The 15,351-nt window shown below is 32.6% G+C and overlaps 1 protein-coding gene and 1 pseudogene across 1 annotated transcript; both read left to right on the top strand.

Annotated features, from left to right (window-relative positions):
- Positions 1–5,225: 5,225 nt before the first annotated feature.
- Positions 5,226–6,663, top strand: LOC128175100 (spidroin-1-like). The gene is made up of 2 exons (XM_052840510.1): positions 5,226–5,426; positions 5,643–6,663. The coding sequence occupies exons 1-2, from the start codon at positions 5,346–5,348 to the stop codon at positions 6,609–6,611; spliced, it is 1,050 nt and encodes a 349-aa protein (XP_052696470.1). The 5' UTR covers positions 5,226–5,345; the 3' UTR covers positions 6,612–6,663.
- A 4,931-nt stretch (positions 6,664–11,594) lies between these two features.
- Positions 11,595–12,848, top strand: LOC128175099 (uncharacterized transmembrane protein DDB_G0289901-like; annotated as a pseudogene).
- Positions 12,849–15,351: the final 2,503 nt, after the last annotated feature.

Here is a 15,351-nt window from a genome sequence, read left to right as displayed (position 1 = left end):
TCAAATATTATATTAGAGAAACAATATTATGATGTGAATAACTCTGAGGAGACATAATTTATTCCGCTAATAACTTATAATTTTACAAGTTTTTCCTATTTTTGTTATAAACATGTATTTTAATTTAAGATGAAATTTATAGATACGTCTTACCTGATTATTTAAATCAACCAAATGCAATAATATTTTTTTCATTACTGTTCCTTGTTTTTAAATGAAACCAATCAAATTTAAACAAATCTATACAAAAATTAATTGAATGATGACCATCATCATCATCATCATTATCATCACCATCTTCACCATCTCCATCATCATCATCATTATATTGTCAACATCATCATCCTCGAAATCATCGTCATTGCAATCTTCCTCGTCATCAACAAGTTCACCATCATTACCATATCACCATCATCGTTTACTTCATCATAATTATCATCATCATCATCATCATCATCACCATTGTCGTCGTCTATTTCATCACCATGAGTGTAATTGAAATCCACCACCGAAACCATACGACACTCTTTTTATGTTTTTGTCGCAATATTACGAATATTGAAATATATGAAAGTTGCCATGCAGGCTTCATTTACTTTACACTACCCCCCCCCCCCCCCACGTCTATTTTTGCTTTAGTTTGGGATAACCTTTGGCACAATTATCTCCAATAAACATTGTAGTATGGAACAAGGTTGTATAATAAACACCTCTACATGTACTTCTCCTGAATATAATTTTACGATTTTACTAGTTTCAAAATCGGTTTTATTTTTCTCCATACATTTTTTTAAGATATTAATTATCGCGTTTGAACTATATATATGGAAAGGGGTGTATGTAAAGTAATTTGTAGTATTCGTAAAATCCTTCCAAAAAAGTTCATTTTGGTCAACTCTTCTACGCAGATACTCTGGCAGAAAGGGGGTGAAACAATGTTTGGACCCAAGTACAAATCATCACACCCGAAAAGACTTAGTATCTGAATATTAATATATAAAGTCGATATGATTAATTCAGAAGTATTGATTTTGCAACAAAACTTTTTTATGTCATATTTTAAACGGCACGAGCAAGTTTGATATTTTTATAGTCGCATGTATTTCAACGCCAGAATTATATAAGACTGGTTCTACAGCGATAACGCTTGAAATCAAGGGGAGACTATTCAATCTAAAAAAAAAAAACATACTGGCGTAAAATGGTCTTCATACTTTTATGATCTGTTAGTTAAAAATTGCTTGGATGCAATTTTCTAGAAAAATCTCGATATATAGTGCATCGTAGATTTTATGGCCATCATAGTCTTTAAATATTACACAACATGATTAATATAGCTTTTTCCGTCTGTAACTCGAAATTCTTGTCCGAAAAGTCAGAAAACTCATTTTAGGAAAATGTGCATACATATCCAAATACAGCAAAGGCACTTGCCATGCATTATTACATACAGTTGATTTTAAAATAGAAAATAATCAATTACATGAAATTCCGTTAGTACTTCAATACTTTTATCAACCTAGGTGTTATTTCGAACACAAAGCTTAGTTCAAGTGAATTAAACTTTTCTAAACAGACAATACAATACTTTACTTCATATTTAAAAAAACCCACATAGTTGAACAATTTTAATGGTTTTTTAAGAAATCTCTTAAGCTGCCTAATATTGAAAAGCATGTATCAAAAATTTAAGATGATATTGCTTTACCTATACAATGATGTTTGAAAAAGAATAATGCTTTTTAGCAAATCAATATTTTTGCTAACATTAGTGATATAGTGACTTTCAATTTTCTAAGAATCTGTACATTTTAATAAAAAGAAATATATTGCTGATTTTGGGTCAACGGAGTATAAAAAACAAATTTTAAGGATTACACATTTTGTCGTTTCCCAATTCTTCTAAACGAAACATTTTTTATTTATCATCTGAGGTTTAGAGAAAAACTTGCTTTTAAAAGATACAACAACCATTATTTGTTGATAAGTTTGAATTTATCAAATTAAAGTAAAACATTGGGAAATACTCATTCTTAAGCACGATATTACATTTACGATCAACTTTGATAGCCTAGAGTTTTTAAGCACATTTCGCTCCCGTAAACTATTGACTCATTTATCGAATATTATCAAAGATACGGAAATACAGCCTGGGATAACTAGTGGACTCATCCACAATCCACAATTAACCCAATAAGTCATCACTGATCGACCTTTATTAGGGACGTTCCGGGAAAGGACAGGTAAAGATTATCGACAAGAAATTTAACCGAAACGCGTCATTAACGTGATTGAGAACGAACAACATGCCACATTGCCATCTTAATTCCGCAAGTGAAACGATATCTTCGGAATGATTATCTAAACAAACCACAATTAACCAAGCTTGAAATGATGTTCTAGACAATGTATAGCCTTTTGTTTTTTTTTAAAGTATTCGAAAACTTTCTATTACTTGTAGGTTTTAGGTTTTTCGATGCCAATGATATTGTTTGAGGACAAAACGAATGCAATTGATATGAGACTTCCGAAGGTTTCTCCTTTTTTTTGGGGGGGGGGGGGGTCTGCTTCCTGTACCTTTAACAAGACACTTATAAACGATGTATACTTACAAATTACTTATCTTTAAATAAAGGTTGAAGCTCAATAAGCAAAATAATAAAGACTTGTTTTAAAAGTGTATTACGTTGTACTTTGGTTGTGATATTGCCATGCAATGGCTATATGAAACACTTGCGGGTTTATTTGGAAAGAGGAGAAAAAATACTCAATGAAGGCAGATATTTTAACATTTAACATCCAGACGTTTTCAAATAAAACACATTGTACAAAAAGTTTGGGATCATAACATAAATGAATTAATGTTTTTGTGACGGTAATAATATATTTAAGGAGGGAATTAATGTAACTTTTTGTAAATTCATTGATTCCTACTCAAAAATGCTTAAATTTCTCTCATAGTCTCAAAGGTGCAATTCAGGGAATTAAGAAATACACTTTGAGCCATCTATTAAGCTCTTGTATTATTTGCGTATTTATTGCAAATTAAATCATAATATGCTCTTTTATACTTATCTGAATATATTCTATAGATACTACATATAACTATTTTAAATAAAACTTTTTAAAAGTCTTGTTTAAATATAAATCTATAAACTAACGTTATGATGAGTGCATCTAGTCCATTTGTAAGTGTCCTGATCAAATATTTTGTGAAATAGGAAAAACTACAGAAGATGGTTTTACCTTACCATTTTTTGGTACCATCGCATGACTAGGAATGAACACATATTTTGTAACAAATTAGCCAGTCAAAAGAAACATAAAATTTTTATTCGCAAGGTGACCATTAATAGCCTTTCCTACAAATTTTTAGGGACATTTGGATTAAGAGTGCAGTTTACTCATACAGAACGACCTTGTCTTTTCTTTAGAGAAATAACAAATAGCTATTAGTAATAGTATGACGTGCCACTGGTTTACCTTTGTTCTCAATGCTTCTTAATTCATTAGTAATACGCACAAGTTGTTTAAAAAATAATTAACATGGTCTGAATTTTTTATTTGCTGATTTACTTTCATTCATTCTTCCTTTTAACGCAACATTGAATGGTATAAGAAGAAATGTCATGTTTTAAGTGCACCTGCATTCAAATTAATCTAGAATTAAGACACGGATAAGAAATAAAGCTTTAATTAAGTTAAACTTTGATGAAAATATTAAAATCAAATAGAAAGGAGAAATACCTATAGAAGGAGAGGAGCCAATTAGATTCCACATAAGTAGATATTTGTTGCCATTTTAAAAAATAAGTTTGTTCCGTGGAATTATTCTTAGATGCATTTAAAAAGAAATATTTACATTCTACTGTGTTTTTCCATTAAATTCTGTGATGTTCAAATGCCTCTAACTGCAACAAGTAGTCAAAGGTCAAATTGTCGAGTTTTATTATGACGTCACAAACGTTGAACGCTGTAAACTGCAACGTCACAAGCGAAAATCAAAGTTCACACCTGTGGCTGTTACTGTGGCTCTTCCATTAATATTATCTTACCCTTAGGACAAGATAGGAATTTTAAGGTATGAATCACATTTGTAGACAAGGCAAGAAGTTAAAAAATGAAAATATAAGCATTAAATCATGATTTTTTGAAGTATACACTCTCATAACTGCAGCGGTGTGTGCACACAAATTTTCATAACGCGCTAACGCGCGTTACACAATTTGTATGCACACACCGCTGCAGTTATGAGAGTGTATACATCAAAAAATCATGATTCAATGCTAGAGTGAACTTATAAAAAGTCTCGCAAAACCCACGGTTAAAAATCGGTAACAATAAAAATTAAAAATAAATCAGTAACAAAAGAAAGCCTCTACTTCAGGTTGATATGATGTTTAAAACATATTTCAGTTTATGCTATTTTGATCCAAGTTGGCAAGACTTAAATTTTTAAAAAACAATAGATAGTTTAAGGAAATGCTCGAATTATATATATATATATATATATATATATATATATATATATATATATATATATATATATATATATATTTGTTTTGCCTCGGACTAGAATGTCGCGACGTCATTGGATGAAACGCGTCACGTGGCTGCCTTACAAATTTCTTTAAAAGGCAAGCGTCAAAATTTATAGGGCAACATGGCGGACGTAACGTTATTTGTACTGATTTTCTACACAAACGTTTGTTTACATATCAAACTTTAGGTCCTCGACAAAACAAAACACTTATCAGGTTTGTTACTGACTGTTTAAAGAAATTTGTGGGGTCGGTAAAGTCCATAGAAGGCTCGGCTCCGCCTCGCCTTCTATGGACTTTACCGACCCCACAAATTTCTTTAAACAGCCAGTAACAAACCTAATAAGTAATAATATATATATATATATATATATATATATATATATATATATATATATATATATATATATATATATATATATATATATATATATATATATATATATATATATATATATATTGAAAAGATAACATGGTTTAAATTAGCATAACCATGGTGTAGTTGGTGTTACTTTATAATATTTAACTGAACATATGAAGTTTCCTCTTTTATCAACATTTTTAATTATAAATCACACAATTCATAAATGATTGTTTAAGAATTTTTTAGACAAGCATTCACAATAAAAAAGTTGACATGGTTAAAGAAAGTCAACAATTCATCTTTCAATGAATTACCTAAAATAACCACAGTAACTAAACTAAAATTACATTCAAATTAAGCGAACCAATGGAATTTGGTTCAGTATCAATGAGTAATGCAAAATTACCAAACTTCATGCATATTCTTTCCTGATTACGTCAATGATCATGTGTATATATAGGCGAGATTTTGTTGTAGTTGTCACTAATCGTCCAGGTTCGTTCACCGAAAGACACTTCAAGGTAAGAATAGCAAAACATTAAGCTCAAAACTACAAAAAAGAACGGAGGAAAGACTAAAGGAAAATATATTGTTTCAATTTGATTTACAAATAAAAAGTTGTTCAAGGCTTTTATAAATCCAAACAGATTTCCAAAAGCTTCACATGTCTCAAAAGAATATGACTCTCCTTTATTGGTAATAAAAATTAAATTACAATTTCATTTTACTTACTGTAGATGATCCCTGCTGTTTCCCTCCTTTGCCTCGTTGCTGGCACAATTGCCATACCAGTCAACACTGGCTACTATCCTAAATCCCAAGGATACAGAGGACATGGAATTAATGGCGGCATCATCGGAATCAACAACAACGGATTTGAAAGCAGCATTTTGGGGTTTAACGGTGGAAATTCCGCCGCTTCTGCTGCTGCTTCCGCCACCAGTGGCCTGAATTTCGTTGCCGCTGCCGCGGCCGCCAACGCTGCCTCAGATGGATCACATCATTTTGGACAACAAGGAGTTCTTGGTTTCAACAATGGATTTGATCATGAATTTGGATTCAATGGAGGTTTCAATGGAGGGAACTCAGCTGCCGCTTCTGCTGCCGCTGCTGCAAGTGGTATGAATTCTGCTGCTGCCGCCGCCGCCGCTGCATCCTCTGCACAGAGATCTTCATTTACAGGATTCCAAGGCCATTCTGGACATCAGTGGATTGGTTCTAACTACGGACCATTTGTTCAACAAGTACCGTCTGTTCAATTCCAATCGGGTCCACAATTTAACGGACTTGGAGGTTCTGCTGCTGCTGCCGCTGCCGTCGCTGCTGCTGGTCAACAGAGCGCTGCCGCTGCCGCTGCTGCCGCTGGTCAAAATGCTGCCGCTTCTGCTGCTGCCGCTGCTGGTAGAAACGCCGCCGCTACTGCTGCCGCTGCCTCTGCATCTGGTGCCAACTTTGGACCTCAGATTGGACTTAGAGGTTCCCAGTTTACCGGTCAGATTGGTGGTCAATTTGGTGGTCAATTTGTTCAACCAGCTGTCTACTACCCCAACGTTGTTGGACAAAACGCTGGAGCTGCCGCCGCCGCTGCTGCTTCTAACAACGCCGCCGCCGCTGCTGCAGCTTCCGCCAGTGGATTTAACGGTGGATTTATTGGAGGATCAACTGGTGTCATTGGCTCCAGATATGTACCTGGAAAGAAATATTAATTGAATTGTATTTAAAGACCTTATTTGATCTGTGATATGCATGTTTATCATGTGTTAAACCATTGTTTTTTATTTATTGCAATTTGTTATTAATTTTCAATAAATATATTTCAAGTTAACGATGTGTGGGCATTTTTTCTCTGGAGAATGTACATATAAGTATAAAAAATTAAACGAAAAAAAAAGTGATATTGGAAATTTTAAAAAAAATATATTCCTTATTTCATGCTTATATAGAAAACTAAACGTAGAATGTTTTTACTATAAATGTTGTAATGGGAATAATATGATTCCCTTCACTTTGAATCGAATGGAAGCCGTTTTTTAATAGTTATATGCTTACTGAATCTACAGCATTCTTTCAAACAGAACCAATTTTCAAGCTTTGTTGTTTTTTTACCTGCTTACTTTGTAATATGTTTCGTGGTGTTGAGTTTTAAGCATGATTCATGAAACGATTGTTTTCTTAACAACTCTGTTCTTATTTACTGTGTGTAGTGTTTTTACTAAATCATATACGTAGTTTTATAAGTTTGAGCGTTTTCATATCTTGATTTGATTAAAATATCTTCTCTTAGCAATCTGAGTATATTTTTATTTTTAAGATTACAATCTATATTTAATTAAAACCTGATAAGAGCAAAGAAAAATAAATTATTAATGTCTTATTACGGATATTGTACTGAGAATAGTTACGTACATCCGATATATAAATAGCGTATCATACGCTGTTTTATAAAAACTGCTTCGCGGTTTATAAAGCGTCAACTGCCCCATACCATTTTATATCGTATAAAACAAATAAGTATTGAATTCATTCCTTAAATAAAAAACAAACTGTCTGAATTTATTTTTTAATTAAGTTAAGTCAGCTTGAATTTTACAAGTTTCTCCTGTTCTTGTAATCTAAATGTACTTTAATTTAAGATGAAAACACTTCTAGACAGCAACTCTGGCAAAACGGGGGTGAAAAAATGTTTGGACACAAGTACAAATCATCACACCCGTAAAGACTTAGTACCTGAATATTGATCGATAAAGTCGATATAATTAATTCACAAGTATTGAATTTGCAAGAAAACTTATTTATAGATACCTTGAAAACTGTCAGATTTTAAACGGCACGTGCAAGTTTGATATTTTTTTTAGTCGCATATATTTCAACGCCAGAATTATATAAGACTGGTTCTACAGCGGTAACGCTTGAAATCAAGGGGAGACTATTCAATCTAAAGAAAAAAAGACCTATATTGGCGTAAAAATAGTCTTCATACTTTTATGATCTGTTAGTTAAAAATTGCTTGGATGCAATTTTCTAGAAAAATCTCGATACATAGTGCATCGTAGATTTTATGGCCATAAGAAAGTATTATATTGTCTGTTTAGAAAAGTTTAGTTCACTTGAACTAAGCTTTGTGTTTGAAATAACACCTATGTAAATTAAAGTACTAACGGGATTTCATTTTATTGATTATTATCTATTTTAAAAATCAACTATATGTAATTATGTATGGCAAGTGTCTTTGCTGTTTTTTTTATATGTATGCACATTTTCCTAAAATGAGTTTTTTAACTTTTCGGACAAGAATTTCGAGCTACAGACGGACAAATCCATACAAAAACATATAGTTGAACAATTTGAATGTTTTTTAAGAAATCTCTTAATCTGAATAACATTTAAAAGCATGTATCAAGAACATAAGCTGATATTGCTTTACCTATGCAATGCTGTTTGAAAAAGAATAATGCTTTTTAACAAATTAGTATTTTTGCTAACAACAGTGATATATTGACTCTATATTTTATAAGAATCTGTCCATTTTAAAGAAAAATTTATATTGCTGATTTTGTTTAAGGGAGTATAAAAAAACAAATTATAAAGATATACACATTTCATCGTTTCCCTATTCTTCTAAACGATACATTTTTCATTAATCATCTGAGGTTTAAATAAAAAATTGTATTTTAAAGTAAAACGTTGGGAAAGACTTACTCTGAAGCACGATATTACATACACGATCAACTTTGATAGCCTAGAGTTTTTAAGCACACTTCGTTCCCGAAAAGCCTTGACTCATTAATCAAATATTGTTAAAGATACGTAAATACAGCCTAGGATAACTTGTGCACTTATCCACAATCCACAATTGACTCAATAAGTCATCACTGATCAACCTTTATGAGAGACGATCCGGGAAAGGACAGGTAAAGATTATCGACGAGAAATTTAAACGAAACGTCATTAACGTGATTGAGAACGAACAACATGCCACTTTGTAAACTTAATACCACCAGGTGAAACGATATATTCGAAATGATTAACTAAACAACCCACAATTAACCAAGCTTGAAATGATGTTCTAGACAATGTGTAGCCTTTTCAAAAAAGGTGTACAAAAACTTTCTATTACTTGTAGGTTTCTGCTTTTTTGATGCCAGTGATATTATTTAGGGACAAAACGAATGCAAGTGATATGAGCCTTCCAGAAGGTTTCCTTTTTTTGAGGGGGGGGGGGGGGGTTAGTGGTCTGCTCCTGTACATTGGGCAAGACAGTTAAAAACGACGTAGACTTACAAATTACTTATGTTTGAATAAAGGTTGAGGCTCTATAAGCAAAATGGATATCAGTTTTAAAAAGTATAATACGTTGTAGTTTGGTCGTGATATTGCCGTGTAATGGCTATATGAAACACCCGCGGCTTATTTGGAAAAAAAAGAAAAAATACTCAATGAAGGTACATATTTTAACATCCAACATCCAGACGTTTTTAAATAAAACACATTGTACAAAACGTTTGGGATCATAACATAAATGAATAAAAAAAACAGTGTGACGGTAGGAATAGTTTAAGGGGGGGGGGGTATTAATGTAACATTTCGGGTAATTTCACTTTTCGGAAAAGGATTATGTGCAGTATGGTCAAATATATGTCCCCAATTTTAACCAATTTTTAAATAGAATCATATAAAAATAAAATCTCTAAAAATCATTGCACTGTGGACGCCTATCACTTTAATCTTGATTTTAGTCATCGTTGCTCATTTGCTGTGTATCTATGACGTCGACGTCACCCAAATGACATAATTCCCGCAAATTTGCAAACAAATGAAAATATTTCATTTTTGCTTTATATTTTGCAGTCGGATTTATAGAGCGCAAGTACGATTTTAACATATGCTTTTCTTTAGATAATTATTCACATTATACTAAAAAATGGTACTTGAGCAAGCCTGCGCTCGATGTTTCCCAGTCGAAAAACTGCCGGAAAACACCCACATTTTGCTACAAAACATCAATTTATAAAAAAAAAAGGCAATCTACATGACGCCATTTCTACATTATGACGTCATTGTGGTGATAATCTATTACACCCTTATTTTTAATATGATTTTATATATCTTCCAACTTATTTTTAAACCTCGTTGTAAAACTCTAATTTGGACGGCAAAAATGCATAATACCGCACATAGTCCTTAATTGATTCTTACTAAAGTATGCATAAATTTCTCTCATAGTCTCAGAGGTACAATTCACAGAATTAAGAAATACATTTTGGAAAATTAATATATTTCATCGTAAGCAACAACACACCGCATTATACAAAACAACATAACAACCTTTCTCATAAATATTTTGAATAAAACTTTTTATTAAGTTTGTTTAGATACAAATATATAAACTATCGTTATCATATATTCATCTAGTTGATTTATCAGTGTGTTCTGATCAAATATCTTGTGAAATAAGAAACATTACAAATGATGGTTTTACCTTGCAATTTATTGGTACCATCGCATGACTGGGAATGAACACATGTGTATTTTTTAACAAATCAATAAGTCTAAAAACAAAATCCTTTCATTTGCAAGGCTGTCATTAATAGCCTTTCCTTCTAAGTAGGGTCATTTGAATTTAGAGTGCAGTTTACTCATACAGAACGACCTCGTCATTTCTTTGGAGAAATAATAAATTGCTAATAAAACACCTAGTCGTTGTTCCACTTCAGTGTCATTAGGTGGGCAAAGGGACGTGCCACTTGCTTACCTTTGTTCTCAATGTTTTTTAATTCATTACGCACATGTTTAAAATAAAAATAATGAACACGGTCTGAATTTTCTTATGTCGATTTACTTTCGTTTACTCTTTTCCTTTTAAAGCAACTTTGAATGGTATAAGAAGAACTGTCATTTTTTTAAGTGCACTTTCATTCATATTAGTCTAGAATTAAAACAATGATAAAAAATGAAGATTTAATCAAGTTTAACTTAACTTTAGAAATAATGAAAACAAATAGAAAGAAGAAATACATATAGAAGGAGAGGAGCCGAACAATTTCACATTAGTAAATATTTGTTGCCATTTTAGAAAATAATTTTGTTCATTGGAATTAATCTTAGATGCGTTTAAAAAGAAGTAAGGTTAATAAAAGTCTCGTAAAAACCGTTACAAATCAGTAAAATCTTCTACTTCAGGGTGATGTATCGTAAGGATTTAAAACATATTAAGTTTTATGTTATTTTGACCCTAGTTGACAAGACTTGAATTTTTAAATACAATAGATAGTTTTAGGAAAACGCTTGAATAACAAAACCTTAAATTTTTATTAAAAAAATAAAATATAAATTTAATTATATATAGAAAAGAAAACATGATTTAAATGAGCATAACCATGGTGTAGTTGGTGTTACTATATAATAATTTAACTGAACATACAAACTTTCCTATTTTATCAATATTTTTTAATTATAAATCACACAAATCATAAATAACTGTTTCAGAATTTTTTACACAGGCATTCACGATTAAAACGTTGTCATGATTAAAGAAAATCAACAATTTAACTATTAAAGGTTTACCTAAAAAAACACATTAACTAAAATAATATTACGTTCAAATTAAACGAACCAATGGAATTTGGTTCAGTATTAATGAGTACTGGAAAATACCTAAACCTCATGCATATTCTTTCCTGATTACGTCAATGATCATGTGTATATATAGGCGAGATTTTGTTGTAGTTGTCAAATGTGTTTAAGGCTTTTATGAATCTAACAAACAGATTTTCAAAGGCTTCTTATCTCTCGAAAGAAGATGATTCTCCTTTTTTGGGGAATGAAAATTAAATGACAATTTCATTTTACTTACTGTAGATGATCCCTGCTGTTTCCCTCCTTTGCCTCGTTGCTGGCGCTATCGCCATACCAGTCAACACTGGCTACTATCCTAAATCCCAAGGATATGGAGGACACAGAATTAATGGCGGCATCATCGGAAACAACAACAACGGATTTGAAAGCAGCATTTTAGGATTTAACGGTGGAAATTCCGCCGCTGCTGCAGCTTCTGCCACCAGTGGTTTGAATTCCGCCGCTGCCGCCGCCGCGGCCGCCAACGCTGCCTCAGGAGGATCACGTCTTTTTGGACATCAAGGAGTTCTTGGTTTCAACAATGGATTTGATCATGAATTTGGATTCAATGGAGGTTTCAATGGAGGAAACTCAGCTGCCGCTTCTGCTGCCGCTGCCGCAAGTGGTATGAATTCTGCCGCTGCCGCCGCTGCTGCTGCATCCTCTGCACAGAGATCTTCATTTACAGGATTCCAAGGACAATCTGGACATCAGCTGATTGGTTCTAACTACGGACCATTTGTTCAACAAGTACCGTCTGTTCAATTCCAATCTGGTCCACAGTTTTTCGGACTCGGAGGTTTTGCTGCTGTTGCCGCTGCTGGTCAACAAAGCGCTGCCGCTGCGGCTGCTGCAGCTGGTCAAAATGCTGCCGCTTCTGCTGCCGCCGCTGCTGGTAGAAACGCCGCTGCTGCTGCTGCCGCTGCCTCTTCATCTGGTGCCCACATTGGACTTCAGAATGGACTTGTAGGTCCCCAGTTTGCCGGTCAGATTGGTGGTCAATTTGTTCAACCAGCTGTCTACTACCCCAACGTTGTTGAACAGAACTCTGGAGCTGCCGCCGCCGCCGCTGCTGCTTCTAACAACGCCGCTGCTGCAGCTTCCGCTGCTTCCGCCAGTGGATTTAATGGTGGAATTATTGGAGGATCATCTGGTGTCATTGGTTCCCGATTTGTATCAGGAAAGAAATATTAATATGAATTTCTTTTGTTTCAAAATATGAAGACGTTTTTTGATCTGTGATATGCATGTTTTTCATGTGTCTTACCATCTTTTATTTTTGTTATTTATTGGTTATTGATTTTCACTAAATAAATTCAATTTCATGATGTGTGCTTTCTTTTTTTCATTTAGAATGTATAAAATACGGGAAAGAAAACAAGTGTCTTATATATACAAAACTACGTTCTTATTTTTTTATGAACTACTAACTAGGTATGGTTTGGCTTTTAATTTATTAATTGAATTTGATGCAATTTTCTTATTATTCTGTTTGTGATATTGTTCAAATATTTAAGCCGTATTTTTAATGTTCATGGTGTTTCTTTTGAATCTATGACATTTTTGATAAACTCAATAATAAAAAAGAAATAACAGTTTATATGACAAATTTAGTGGGGTTATATTTTTTTCTTTGAAAGGCTTAAAGGTTTATTCATTCCATAGAGATGTTTTATAAGTGTGGTATTTCTTTATGGGGGTTTTTTTCACACCAGTGAGGCATTTCAATAAATTCAGGAGATCTACTTGTCCTAAAAGGTAAATTCTTCAAGATGATTCTCTTGCAAAAGACTTATTTTTTTAACGACAGGAACGTTTGCTACATATTCAAGACTATAATTTAAAAGCATGGTCACCGTGTGCAATGCCAGCAATTTTTAAACTTATAAATGAGAATCGTTGCAAGGCTGTAACTCTTTTAATTTTATTCTTTTTATGTAAATGGATCATTATATATTCCAAGGTATCAATTACTTCTTCCAATAAATAAAACTCATCATTGGTTCACTTTCTAGGAAAATAGCATTTTTACATTTTGATTTAAATATAATCGCACAATTGCTAGAGATCCACATATTTTCACACAAACCCATATCAAATACAGAAACTTAATTTTGAATTGATTCCAAGAAATCAATATAGGTAATAAAAAACGACATTCTAGTCATATTGAGCAATGTTACCGCCTTTATTTGAATGGTTTGAAAATACTTATATATATTTTATAATAGCGAGTTAGCAGCATCACAGTCGATCCTTCTCCTGCTTGTTACTTCAGTAAGATCCACTTGATTTACAAAGTAGTGTAGTAGAAATTAAATATTTTTACATATACTCAAGTCAATATATTTTCTGCAGTCGATATTAGTTAATACTGCAATGCACTCGCGATAACCTGTATTGAAAGATATTGGGGGTTGGTTTTCGTATTACATTTTGTTTTTCTTTTTTTTGGGGGGGGGTGGGTTTTTTGGGGGGTTTTTTGGGGTTTTTTTGGGGGGTTGTTATTTTTAGTTTGTTTAAATCAGTCCCTGTAGCATTAAAAAATCTTTCAAATAAATTTCAGGGATTTTTTTTTTCAATCTTATTGTTACTACATATACGTAGTTCGAGTGCGTTAAACTTTAATTTTCGAAACATAAAACATTTAAATCTTCTCTATGATTAAGATCTTCTTTATTAGATTGGTTAAAAACTCATATTTTTGTTATTCTTAATAAAACAAGAGGCCCACGGGCGTTGACGTAACCTTAGTACAATTGCCCGTATTTTAATTCAGAATATTAACCCTTATCCAAGATTCATCAGACTTTTACCCCCGCTTTTATTCTTTGATGCTTACCAACTGCAACTATTACTCGAGTAATTCAAGTGACTGTGAAGGTACAAAAAACATAATATTTTATACATTCTCATAAAGTGGCCATTTTGGCTCAACACGAAGGCATGAACCAACGACACAGGGATCGTGTATTTTTCAATTGACATAGAAAGCTTAATGTGTATCATTAACATTCTTTTTGTGTTTTCCCCATGCTTAAGAGATAGAGAAGATGATTTTCTAATTTGTTTAACTATATGGCAATAACGGCCCTACTTAAGTGCTTGAGTCCCTGATAATGGGGTCATGAATTTCACGAATGTTATAAAGGATTCCATTGATACCATAACCATGTATTCAGTTTATTTCCCACAACTTTGGAATTAGCAAAGGATCCTATTATCAGATACAGTTTCACTATAAGGGTCATATTGGCCCTGCCTAAGGGTCTGAACCCCTGACCAAGGGACCATTTATTTCACAAATTTTTAATAGTTTTTATGAACATCATAACCATACATTTAATACATCTCCTAAAAATATGACAGTAGATGTCGCATAATCTTTTAAATAGATAACAGATATTAAATTTTAAATAGAATCCCTGATATAGATTTCAGCTAGAGGTTCTTTATTTAAAGGACTATATTTATGTTAGTAAAAACATATAGGTATAAACACAATCACACACACAAACAGCTACAAAGTAACACTGTATGGTAATTTAGAACATCTGAATAAAATCAATTAAAAGTTGTAATTTACAATAATATTATAAATTGTTGACGAGTGGCGCACGACGCACGATGACGAACGTAAAGATCATCTTAGTGATTCAGGTAACTGATTATTTTTGATAAGCAAAATCAAGAGCACTTTTTTCATGTTGAATTGTCGGCAATGTAAAGGCAAATATCATAAACAAATTATTAACCTTCCAATTTTTACAGGAAATTAAACACAAAACGACCTTTAAGAAAGACGATTGGGGAGAGGACTCACGATAATAA

This window comes from Crassostrea angulata, chromosome 3 (genome assembly GCF_025612915.1).
Source record: "Crassostrea angulata isolate pt1a10 chromosome 3, ASM2561291v2, whole genome shotgun sequence".
NCBI classification, from domain to species: Eukaryota; Metazoa; Mollusca; class Bivalvia; order Ostreida; family Ostreidae; genus Magallana; species Magallana angulata.
Note: the sequence above shows the minus strand (reverse complement) of the source record. Positions and strands in the feature narration are given on the sequence as shown.

Bases quoted from the DNA above. Each gene is read 5' to 3' on its own strand.
- LOC128175100 (XM_052840510.1), top strand. From the start codon at position 5,346: ATGATCATGTGTATATATAGGCGAGATTTTGTTGTAGTTGTCACTAAT. The intron at 5,427-5,642 runs GTAAGAATAGCA...TACTTACTGTAG, and splicing joins TCACCGAAAGACACTTCAAG to ATGATCCCTGCTGTTTCCCT.